Consider the following 12,062-nt stretch of genomic DNA (forward strand, 5'->3'; position numbering starts at 1 on the left):
AATGCAATGTTTGATATTGCTCAAACGAGTAAGTCACGGAATAATAATCATGGGAAAATTGGACACTTTCATAAGGTTACAAGGTAGAAACGCAAATATCATCTCCTATTTCAATCATCGTCCAAATCCAGTGGGTTAACACGTGTTCACTCCTCACGTGCACGTGTGGCGCATGCGCGCGCGCGTTGCAGTCTGCCGGACGTGCACGCGCCTTGTCCCGATCGTCCTCTTCATCGTCATCGTCATCGTCATCGTCATCGTCGCCGTCACCGACGGCGGCGTATTGACACAATGACGTCGGCGGTTCCGGTGCGGAGGAGACGAACTCTGCCGTCCGCCTGAGCGCGCTCGCCCGCGGGATGCCCGGCGGACGCCGCCCCGGTAAGCAGGCGCCGAAAGCGGCGGGAGCTCCGCGATGGAGGCTCGGGGGATGCGCGAGCATCTTGCTTCGCTGCAAATCACTGTCGCTCTCCTCGTTCCCGCGCAGCGCGCCCACGCTCGTCGCGCTGACTCGCCCTCGTCGGAAGCCGAACCTGGCCGTCCATGGCTTTGGCGCGGAGAAGATGGAGGCTTCTGCTGGCGCTCAACGCGCTGGCGGCGGCGGCCGGCATCGTGACGCTGTGGAGCCGGTGCGGAGAGCGCGCGCACGGGCCGGGCGACGCCGAGCGCGCGAGGCCGAGCCGGGCCAACGGAAGCGCCGGCGTCGGCCAGCGAGCGCTGCTCAAGAGGCTGAGCGCGCTGGAGGACGTCGTGTACAGGCAGCTGAACGGTAGGTGCGAAGGGGAACGCCGAGCCGATTGGTTTTCGACGGACGCGTGCATCGCTAACCCTAACACCGCGTGGTCAAAGGAAACCAAACCGACGCAAATTGCTCGCGGCGTTGTGCGTGGACAACGTGGGAGAACATCACGGCATGTTGACCTCACGACAAGTGTGCACGACGTGCGCAGATACCTCGGAAAAGTCCCAAATGGTGAAGCCAAGCCAGTAGATCGCACCACCAGGTGGCGCTTCCGGGGCGTATTTGGGAGGGGGGAAAAAAACCAAACGAAACGCGTCACATTTGAGACTGACCCAGAAGAGAGCCGATCGCCATGCGTCGGCTTCGGTAGGAGGACGCGATGGATGGGAAACTTTTTTTTTTTAATACAAATTCAGAGCTTTTGCCGCTACTTTTCCAAAGGCACTCAAACCTCTGCTGCCACGAACACAAAGGACGACAAGGAAATTCGCTTTGGCAACTCGCTTCCGAACTGCGCGATGCTCGTCGTGTCAGCAACGTCGAAGTTGACGTGCAAGGCGGAGGAAAACATATTTCTTCATTTGGAAATTCAATTCACTCCATCAATGATGTCATTGTTATGAAGGAATTATTATTCATAGTTAATTATTAATTCACCAAGTCAACGTCTCCATTTGTGAATTTGGGTACTGTCGTACATCGCGGGCGCGCTGGCGCCCGTCGTGGGGCCCCGAGCCGGTCGCCAAACAACCATTCGCAGCGACGGGCGAGTTAGAGTCTTCAATGAACCGAAAAGCCACGCAGGCACGGGGAGAACGTGCGGAACTGTGAGGTGGACGCGCGAACCGGTCTGTCGTCAACCGTTACCGGGACTTGAAATGCGAACACGTCGAGTACACCAAATATGGAAACAATCTCTCGGCATTTCGCGAAGGGGAAGACCCGAGGGTGATGTTGCTCCTTCAACACCCACCTGCCTGCTGCGATGTGAGTTTTTCAGCACCCACACTTTTGGGTGCACTCACTGGGGATGCGGGTGTTTCAACACCTACGCTTTTTCCGCTCAAATGCTTCCACAGCCGCTTTTGTCGTCGGACCCATTGGGATGCGGGTGTTTAAGCGTGTTTAATATTTCGACATCCACACATTTTGTTGCACTCACAGGGATGTGGGTCTTTCAACACCCGCACCTTTCCGGGTGGAACGCTTCAACACCCATTTTGACATCACACCGGCAGGGAATCTGGGTGTCGAAGCACCCGGACTTTTCCCGGTGAAGGGTTTCAACTTCCACGCATTTTGCTGCACCCGTGTTTCAACGCCCCCCACTTTTCTTGAGCGCGATACAATGCCACGGAGCTCACCGCACGCCGCGTTGTGCGCAGGTCTGTCCAAGTCTCTGGGCCTGACGGAGGGTTTCGGGGGCCGGGGGGCCGGCGGCCTGCCCGCCGGCCTTTCTCCGGGTGAGGAGGGCGACGCCAAGTACCTGAGGGACAAATACGGCTACGACGCCTACCTGAGCGACACCATCTCGCTGGACAGAAACATCCCCGACCACAGACCCAGCAGGTCCGCACGCAATATTGGAACACGTCGGATATAGCAGGTATCGATCAATATCGACACACTACCGTCGCCGATCGTCAGGTGTCGATACACTAACGCTGGCCAGCGATACGCGAACATCAGAACATATCGAAGAAGTTTATTTACGTCCGGTATCGAGTCGGGCTGTCACGAGCTCATCGCTTTTACAATCCATTATCCTATCGCTATTTCGTCAAGTACTCGTACTTACGAGTAGGTTTTTTTTGGTCGTTTTTTTCCATCGACTGCATATGTTGGTACCGAGTGCATGGCACAAACACAATTTGAGTGAACAAAATCAGTCTTTGCTCAACGTTAGCGATTAGCATTAGCGCTCTAGCGACACCGGATATCGATACGCGAGCATCGGGTCACGATAAACTAGGTGGAAAATGCAGTCAATAAAAATGCAGGTCGGCTGTCGTCGCTCGCGATCCGCCGCCCGCTTCGGAAATCTCCGACACGTAGTGCATATGACACGTACGTACGTCCGTACAGGTGCAGAGATGTCGGCCACCCCCGGGATCTCCCCCAGATGGCGCTGGTGTTCATCTTCGTCAACGAGGCGCTGTCCGTCATCCTGCGCTCGGTCCACTCGGCCGTCAATCACACGCCGGCCCACCTGCTCAAGGAAATCATCCTGGTGGACGACCGCAGCGACGACGGTACGGCAAGCCAACGTTTTCCAGACCTCCGCGAACTTTCTAGTTCAGGGAACGACTCGTACCGAGCCGTAGAACGTCCTAGAACTTTAGATGCAAATGCGACTACAGCCTTCAGCTTTGAGCTAGTCATGTTCAGCTACAAGCACCAAGAAGTAAAGGTTCCTGGAACATCGGGTGGAAATGTGGCTTTTGAGTTCAGCTCTGAGGTATTAACATTGGTACTACAAGTTCCAAGAATAAACGTACCAGAACCTTTTCGGTGTGAGGTATTAATGGAGGAGTTACAAGCACTAAGAGGTCAAAACCCCTAAAACGTAAATCTGGCTAAGTTCATTTTTGACGTATTAACAACAAGTACCAAGAGGTTATGGACTGTACCTGAACGCTTAGAGGGAAACGCGGCCATGGAGTTCAGTTTTGGCGTATTGCATTGGTTCTGCAAGTACCGAGATGTAAAAGAAAATGGTTCAGTTTTGCGATATCAACGTAGGAACTCCCCGTTGCCGATAAGCCAAAGTATCTGGAATCCAGAATTCGAGGTGCGGTTCCACCCAGAAGTCTGGAACAATTTGTACGATTGCGCTTGTACAAGTGCAGCAACCGCTCTACTAATAAGGAACACTTCCTCGTCAGGACACACGTCAAAAGCGTTGAATGATGACGGCGACGGCGAAGTGCGTGCGAGCGTTTTGGCCGAGCAGGAAGCGCCTGACGGGTTGCGTCACAGATCAAAAGGCGTCGCGCTGATGTTTCGACCGCAAACGGGATTTGACTCCAACCAAGAATGACGAAAGACTCCGGACGAGGACTGATGACATCGGCCGAGTACCTCGGAGTACAATCCAACAGAATACGTATTACACTCTAGAATACCGATACCTGATGGTCGTGCAGCGACATCTAATACTAGCGTTGCAATGTCCACTGTATCAAATCTTGATGCCAACATATCGATACCCGGCGCTGGTGGATCAATAGTCGACGTTGGTGGATGCACAAAGGATGCTAGAATATTGATACGGAAGGCTAGTGTAGCGATACCCGTTGCTAGTGTGGTGATACTCAATGCTAACGTATCGATATCGGATGCTATCTCATCGCTACCCAATGTTCGTGTATCGAGCGTATCGATATCTAACGCTGGTGTGGTGATATCTGGTGTACAGAGGGCATCGGCACTTGATGCCAGCATATCGGTATCTGATGCTACAATATCAATATCTGATGTTTGCATATTTGATGCTAGAATATTGGTATTCAGCGCTAGTGTATCGATATCCCATGCCAGTGTGTCGCTATCCAATAGTTGCGCAGCGATATCTAGTGTATAGACACGTGATGCTAGCATATCGATACCCGATGCTAGTGTACTGCGAGCTGATGCTAACGGACTGCATGGAGATACCTGATGTAAGTGTGGGAATATCTGATACAAGTGTGTAGATATCAGATGATAGCATATCGACATCTAATACTAGCGTGGAGGCGGTTACCTAATGTTGTAAATCTGATAATGGTGCATTGATATCAAACGCTAGCGCATATGCTAGTAGCGTAGTAGTTTCGAATCGATATCCGACGCCAGTGAACGGATACCTGATGTGAGTGTATTGATACCTCCAGTTAGTCAATCCCGACGAAAATGTCGTCGTCGTCGTTTTGTTGGAACAGAGCAGCTGAAAGGACCTCTGGAGGACTACGTGAATAAGCGCTACCCCGGCCTGGTCAAGATCGTCAGGAACCGCAAGAGGGAGGGTCTGATCCGGGCCAGGATCGAGGGCTGGAAGGCGGCCACCGCCGAGGTGACGGGATTCTTCGACGCCCACGTGGAGTTCACGCCCTTCTGGTGAGGCCTTCACACCACTGGGCTGTCCATATAAGAGACGCTGTCCCCTCTTTAGTCACTCGAGACGAATGACCGGGTGCTAAACTGTACAATACTACTGCTAACCGACTCGTTGGAACGCTGTTGCTAACCAAGACAGAAGTATCTCGCGGGACACATAAAGAGTCTCTCAAATGAACTCAAGAGTATCGTGTGTCATCCACGTCAGAAGAATAAATAGCTTCCTGGACTGCTGTAGATGTCTCCACGGTTCCATCCGGGAGTCGCTGTAAAACAGTAACCCATTGCAACGGTCTTGCTAACCAATACAGCAGCACCTTAACACACATATGACTTCTCCTAATTGTAATATAATGCTAATATGATTTGATATTCTCGTATGGAGAAATAAATAAGAAGAAGAAAAAAAAATGAAGCCGTCTACGTTTGCCTTTACATTTGCTCCCCAGGGCCGAACCGGTTCTGACTCGAATCAAGGAGGACCGCAGGAGGATCGTCCTGCCGTCCATCGACAACATCAAGCACGACACCTTCGAGGTGGAGCGTTACGAGAACTCGGGCCACGGCTACAACTGGGAGCTGTGGTGCATGTACATCAGCCCGCCGAAGCAGTGGTGGGACGAGGGCGACGTGGCGGCGCCCATCAGGTGGGCGCGACTCGCGCGGCTACTGTGCTAAGCTAACTGAGAGAATGCAATTCGGTGAAGGCCCGTTCGTCGCGAGAGATTCCTTCCGCAACCGCAAATGTTTAACCGAACCGTACCATCTCATCGAGCCGACGTCTACTAGCCCCGTGCTAACGTGCCATGGGGGATTGCATAGAGAGGCTAACATAAACTAGTGGCGCTGTTACAGTAACCGTAGACCCGGAAAGAACTACTCCTCTTCTTGTAAAGGAAATGATAGCGTGTTTTGGTCACGTGACAGGAGTCCCGCCATGATCGGCTGCTCCTTCGTGGCCGATCGGCTCTTCTTCGGCGAGCTGGGCCTGCTGGACCCTGGCATGGACGTCTACGGGGGAGAGAACATCGAACTGGGCATCAGGGTTAGTGGACGCGCCCTGAAGGCACTCGTGTGGAAAAATGCGGGTGTGGAACCACTTGATGAAAGGGTTCCACACCCACAATTTGTAAGCTTCACCCAGGAGTATGATTTCGACAGCCGCACTTTTCCCAGTGAAAGGCTTCGACGCCCTCTGTGTTATGCATTCCACTTGGCGTTTGGAACAAAACATTCAAGTAAATGCAAAGTCATCTGCACTACTCATTCAAAGTGCCAATGTTCCGTAGTCGCATGCTTCCTCATTCACGCCGACGGTTGCCAAGCGACAGAAATGAGCTGACGTTTTGTCCCCAACGAGTGTGGCGCCCCGCGCAGGTGTGGACGTGCGGCGGCAGCATGGAGGTGTTGCCGTGCTCGCGCGTGGCTCACATTGCCCGCGTGAAGAAGCCGTACCACAGCAACATCGCCTTCCACATGCGCCGCAACGCCCTGCGCGTGGCAGAAGTCTGGATGGACCACTTCAAGTCCAACGTCTACCTGGCCTGGAACATCCCCACGGAGGTGACACTCACAAACGTCTGCCGTCTCGGTACCGCACGCGTGCGACGCGCTCACCTCACCCGATGTGACGTGAAACCGGCGCAGAATCACGGCATCGACTTCGGCGACATCTCTGAGAGGGTGGCGCTGAGGAAGAGCCTGCGGTGTAAGAACTTCCAGTGGTACCTGGACAACGTTTACCCTGAGATGAGGACGTACGACGACACGCTCTACTACGGCGAGGTCAGTCCACACAAAAATCTGTTTTTTTTACCACGTATCCTGGTCAAGGATTGCCAAAGGCAGAGACGACACGCTGGGCAGGTCTCCGCTAGGGCTGCAACGGTACAGGCAAGCCACGGTGTGGTCCGTACTTCGACTTTTGTTTCCACGGTTTGGAACGGTTTCTGTATGTAAGTAAGGTCCCCGGTAGGGGCGCAACGGCAACGGTAGCCCACGGTCTGGTCCGTGCCTCGGTTTTTGGGCCAGGGTTTGTTCCGGTCTCGGTATGCGTTTCATTCATTGCGAGTCCACACAAACATCCATTTTGTACCACGTATCCTGTTCAGGGATTGCCAAAGGTAGACGACACCCCGGACTGGTCTCCAGCAGGGTTGAAACTGTGCAGGTAGCCCATGGTATTGATTCATTTATCGAGAACAGATTCTTATTTGCAATGCGAAACGGAAAAATGAAATCAATGATCCATAGAGCTAGCAAGAGAGCTGATGTTAGCCAGCCTGCGCGTCATTAGGTTTTGCTAAATGACTCAAAAAAGACAACACGACAAATGTTTTCGACAGACCTGTGAGAAAATACCTTCCGCAACCCCGACCACGGAGGTTTGGGTCCTCGTCTGGCCCTTTAGGAGCGGCTAGTACGTCACAAGGCGGTCTTGCCATCTCCCAGTTTTTGATCTCGGATTGACAACATCCACTCCAGTGATCCTCCTCATCCACCGGTTCCACTGACTCAATGAAGACGCAGTTTTTTTGTCCTGGTTTTCAGTTCAGGGCAGCGTTCATTCACCCGGGAGTCCCCCGGACGCGGCGCCTTTCGTTTAGGATCGCGATGAAACGCACACCTGTTTACAAACATCGTAACAAGCTACGTTTGTCATTTCAGATCCGCAATTCCAAAGTGAGCCACCTGTGTTTGGACCAGGGCGTGAGGGAGAACCACACGGCCACCCTGCACCCCTGCCACGGCTGGGGTCCCCAGGTAGGTCGGAGGTTAACTCCCCGAGTGCCGACGGAGTGTCGCTCTGGGGTGGCAAATGTACTCACGCTGTACTGAAGTCAACAAGGTACAGAAACTTGCGTACAGACTTCGGTTCGAGTAGAAGTACCGATTCGAGTCCTTTACCGAACACAGACTGACACGTACTTACTTAAGTGCAAAAGTAAAAATGATGTTGCTTCTTTGTAACGTTGTCATCTGAGGATGTTGAAAAAGTAGCGAGCCTATTTCAACAAAGTTGGGAGTAAAACGTTTCGATACCTGTCGTCCAATGTCTGGGGTGAAAGTCAAAACGGCGTGAGAAAAAGGATGCTCCGGTCGAGTACAGACAGCTGCGAAATGTACTCGTATACTTTGTTGCTTCCGGCACTGGCGCCGTGTTGATACGTCGTGTCTCCCAGTTAGGACGTTACACCAAAGAGGGTCGTCTGTTCCTGGGCCCCCTGGGCAGCACCGGATCGGACACGCGGTGCGTGGCGGACGATCCCGCCAGCGCGTTGCCGCAACTCCTGGACTGCGACAAAGACGACGGCCGACGCCGCGCCGAGTGGATTTTCGCTCAGGTGACGGCTTCCTCCGGCGGAGGTGGACAGCTCGCTCGGTCTCGAGCGGTGTTGCGCCCGATCTAGTTCAGGAAATGAAAGTTCGCGAACTCGCTCGTACGTTGGACCAACTTGAAGTGACTTGATGAACCTGATGAACGTTACCGTCCACGCGCTCATTCTGCCCGGTTTTTGAACGGCGGTTCGGTTTTTTTCATTGGACTTCCAGGTTCGGGTCGAGGTTTCCGGCAGAAAACCCGTCGAAACGCACCGTCGCGCTCATTCGTGCGTCCGGGGACAAACGTCTCATTTGGCAACCCGGCGCCCAGAAGTCGCACGCGTCATGAAAACGTCATGTGATTGCTCGTCCTCGTAGGCTTTTTTTACTCTTGGATTTGGCTGGGGGGCGGGATTGATACTGTAAAGCCTTCCGAAGTGGGTCGCTGTTTTACGGGTGCCTTCGGCGCACATACAAAAACCTTCGCAAGTACTCACGCGAAGGGTGGCGGCTTGGTTGCGGCGAGGCCTACCTTTCTACCTCGGATTGTGTTTGTGTTTGCACATGAAGTTCGTCAGTCCAGTTTTTCTTTGAATGACTCATTTTGCAAAAAAAGTTTTTCCTCATGTTTTTGAGACTGTCGGGTGAAAGCAGCAGCTGCTACCAGTGCGCACCGATTGGTGGCAACAATGCGGAAATGAAATGGCGGTATTTGGAGGCTGAGAGAAAAAAAATGAACTCCCGCATGAAGTACTCCCTTTTTGGAACGGAAAACTGAACTTTGAACTAGTTTGAGTCGAAAATGAACTTTGTCTTTAACATCGGAAGTTCTATTTCTTCTTCTTCTACGACTACTGCCGCTAATGCTCCAACTACTGCAGCACCTCCACTCCTACTGTTTCTCGTGACGGTAGAGAGCTAGCTTGGTCGACGGCGCGGTTAGCCCAGCTTCTTCTATTTCTTCGACGACCACCTCCGGTACTGCCATCCTTCCCGCTACCGGTACCGCTACCTTTACTTTTCATGAAGGAGCGCTCGGTTGGTCAATAATACGGTTAGCCTAGCTTCTTTCATTTCTTCTTTCATCACTACTACCAGTACCAGTTTTTCTCATGACGATGAAGGTCTTGGGCGGTATGTGAAACTGATCTTCCCGGTCTTCCCACGCAGGGCGGTTCCCTGGTAAACTCCGCCACGGGCCGCTGTCTGGAGGCGGTGCCCGCCAACGTGTACTTCGGCCACCGGGCGGTGCTGCGGCCCTGCTCCGGGCAGCGCTGGACTATGAAGAACACCGGGACGCCGCGGACGCAGGCGTAACGGTAGCGGTGGCGTTTACCCGCCTCGCCCGAGCGGGATGTCGCCGTGAACCAGATGGCGCGGCTTCGCACATTGACATAATTAGACGCGCGGGGGCGTCGGTGACGATCTCCTCGGCCTCGACGTCGAGAACATTTGGGGATCGACTTCTACGGAACGCCATCTCGCGTCGGGACTTTACGAAAGAAATGAACCCGGAGGAGCCGACCGGAGGAGGAAAGAGGGCCGACCGCGTTCGCACGAAGACATCATTTGACGACTAAAACCTAATGATGAAAACTAGAACTGACCGTTACAGCGAATGTACTTGTTGTAATGGGCGGTCATCTTTTGTTTTTTTCTCCAATGGCGGTTGCTCGGGGTCGCCGTGCTGAAGCCGTTTTGAGGGCTTCGTTGCCTCATTTCCAGCCCGTGGCGACCTATTATGCAGAGCGGGTTCGGCGCGTGCCAGTAAAGCCGATATTGTTTTTATTGCCTGATATTGTTTCATTATTCTGCCTGTTGGATTTGTGTTTGTTTTGATTACAAATTACAAATATTTGCCGAGCTTGCGGGCGTACCTTTTTTCCATTTCGCTTGACCGAGTTGAGTGTTTTGACGGACGCACGGACGGACGCACCAAATTTTCGAAATAAAACTTCTTTTGGACTCCGATGAGCAATAAAATATTGCTCTCTTTTGCGTCCTCGGTAGCGGTCGGCGGGCCGGTGTTTGTAAACAATAGGGGGAGGGGCACGCTTCCAGGTGGCACAAAACCCTGCCCAAAAAGCCCGCTAAAGGATCCGTCTTAGAACCAAAATTGAAATAAATCCAGCGGAATGTGGCCTGCCAGTTGATAGACCAGAGCGCACGACCCATTTCAGCGTCAAAAAAGAAAAGTCCAATAATTCTCCAGTCAGTTCTCGGCGTTGACGTTAACGAGGTCTGAACTTCGACCATCTGCCGTTTGGAACCGACCTACCTGCTGAATTGTAGACTGCGGCCTTGGCACTTTCCGACTTGGGCTCGAAGAGAAGGCCTACGATCGAGCGAGCAATCGCCTCGCTTGTCTCAATGGCTCCGCCTTGCTCAAAGGAGTCGAAAGGTCCGGCTTACTCGCGGTGCCATCGGAGAAAGCTCCGTCCGTCCGTCCGTCCGTCCGTCTTTTGCCACGAGTGACGTCACGGTGAAAAAGTCTGTCCTCCGTCGTGTCCAAATGTACTTTTGAGATGTTGAAATGTATCCAAGTGAACGATTGTATTGTTACAAGGTCACAACGATGCCACTTCCGGTGCCGACCGAGACAGTCTTCCAATAAACCGAGCGCTCGGTACGTCTTGGAGTGCCTAACGTTTGTGCGACAATAGACACAATATATGTGGCGGTAGGGTGGAAAGAGAGTTGTATGGTTTTAAGGTTAAATTAGGGATTCGAGACAGGGTCAGGCTTTAAATTAGGGTTTGAAAACAGGGTTAGGGCTTCAAATAAGGGTTTCAAGACGGTCAGTATTTCAAATTGGGGGTTTAGAACACGGTTAGGGTTTCAAAGTAGGGTTTAAAAACGCTTTGGGTTTTAAATTAGGGTTTGAAAACAGGGTTAAGGCTTCAACAAAGCGGTTCAAAACAGGGTTAGGGTTTCAAGAGAGTTTTAGGGTTCTAAAACAGGGTTAGGGTTTCAAATTAGGGTATGAAAACAGGAATTGGGTTTTAAATTAGGGTAATAAAACAGGGGTAGGGTTTCAAATTAGGGTAAGGTTTTCAAAGTAGAGTTTCAAAACGGCGTCAGGGTTCCAAGACAGGGTTGGGGTTTCAAAGTCGCATTTAAAAACGGGGGTTGGGTTTGAAAACAGGGTTAGTGCTTCAAAGTAGGGTTTCAAGACAGTGTTAGGGTGTTAGATTAGGATTTCTAGACAGGATTAGGGTGTCAAAATAGGGTATCAAGGTGAATTGTAGGGTTTCAAAACAGGGCTAGGGTTTGAAATTAGGGTTTCAGTGGTAGGGGTTTTAAGACGGTGTTAGGGTTCCTAAGTAGTGTTTCAAGAAAGTTTTAGGATTTTAAATTAGGCTTTAAAGACACGGTTAGGGTTGTTTCAAATTAGGGTTTCAAGGCAAATTTTGAAATCTCAAATGGCATTCGCACTTGTGGCCTTTCGGTGACGGGCCACGTTTGTCATCCACTGTCGCAAAAGACAGGAAGGCAAATTTTCTGTGCCGCGGGTCGCGGGCGCGCCGGAGCCCATCCCCCTCCTGCCCGGGATGGGCAGGAGGGGGATGGCGGGGTACACCCTCAACTGGTTGCCAGCCAATCGCAGGACGGGGCACCTACAGACAAACAACCAGTCGCACTGACAGTCACAGTCACACCTACGGGCAATTTAGAGCCTCCAACTCACGCATGTTTTTGGGATGCGGGAGGAAACCGGAGTGCCCGGAGAAAAGCCACGCAGGCACGAAGAGAACGTGCAAACTCCACACAGGCGGGACCCCGCGGGACTTGAACCCGGGTCCTCAGAACTGCGAGGCTGACGCTCTAACCGGTCGGCCGCCGTGCCGCCGGCAAATAAATCAGTCAATAAAATACGCTAAAGTACACGATGCGTTTGAAA

The 12,062-nt window shown here is 52.3% G+C and overlaps 1 protein-coding gene across 4 annotated transcripts; it reads left to right on the forward strand.

The window, feature by feature from the left end:
• Positions 1-212: 212 nt before the first annotated feature.
• On the forward strand, positions 213-10,024 carry galnt17 (polypeptide N-acetylgalactosaminyltransferase 17). Of its 4 annotated transcripts, none has more exons than XM_061681865.1 (12): positions 213-381; positions 488-769; positions 2,128-2,311; positions 2,828-2,994; positions 4,666-4,840; positions 5,290-5,487; positions 5,768-5,885; positions 6,218-6,403; positions 6,488-6,625; positions 7,508-7,603; positions 8,027-8,184; positions 9,332-9,445. In XM_061681865.1, the coding sequence occupies exons 2-12, from the start codon at positions 544-546 to the stop codon at positions 9,345-9,347; spliced, it is 1,662 nt and encodes a 553-aa protein (XP_061537849.1). In that variant the 5' UTR covers positions 213-381; positions 488-543; the 3' UTR covers positions 9,348-9,445. The 4 variants fall into 4 exon arrangements, with proteins under 4 accessions (XP_061537849.1, XP_061537847.1, XP_061537848.1 ...); XM_061681863.1 differs by having other exon boundaries at positions 215-381; positions 8,023-8,184; positions 9,332-10,024; XM_061681864.1 differs by lacking the exons at positions 213-381; positions 488-769 and adding an exon at positions 1,046-1,729 and having other exon boundaries at positions 8,023-8,184; positions 9,332-10,024.
• Positions 10,025-12,062: the final 2,038 nt, after the last annotated feature.

The sequence above is a fragment of the Phycodurus eques genome, chromosome 7, assembly GCF_024500275.1.
Source record: "Phycodurus eques isolate BA_2022a chromosome 7, UOR_Pequ_1.1, whole genome shotgun sequence".
NCBI lineage: Eukaryota > Metazoa > Chordata > Actinopteri > Syngnathiformes > Syngnathidae > Phycodurus > Phycodurus eques.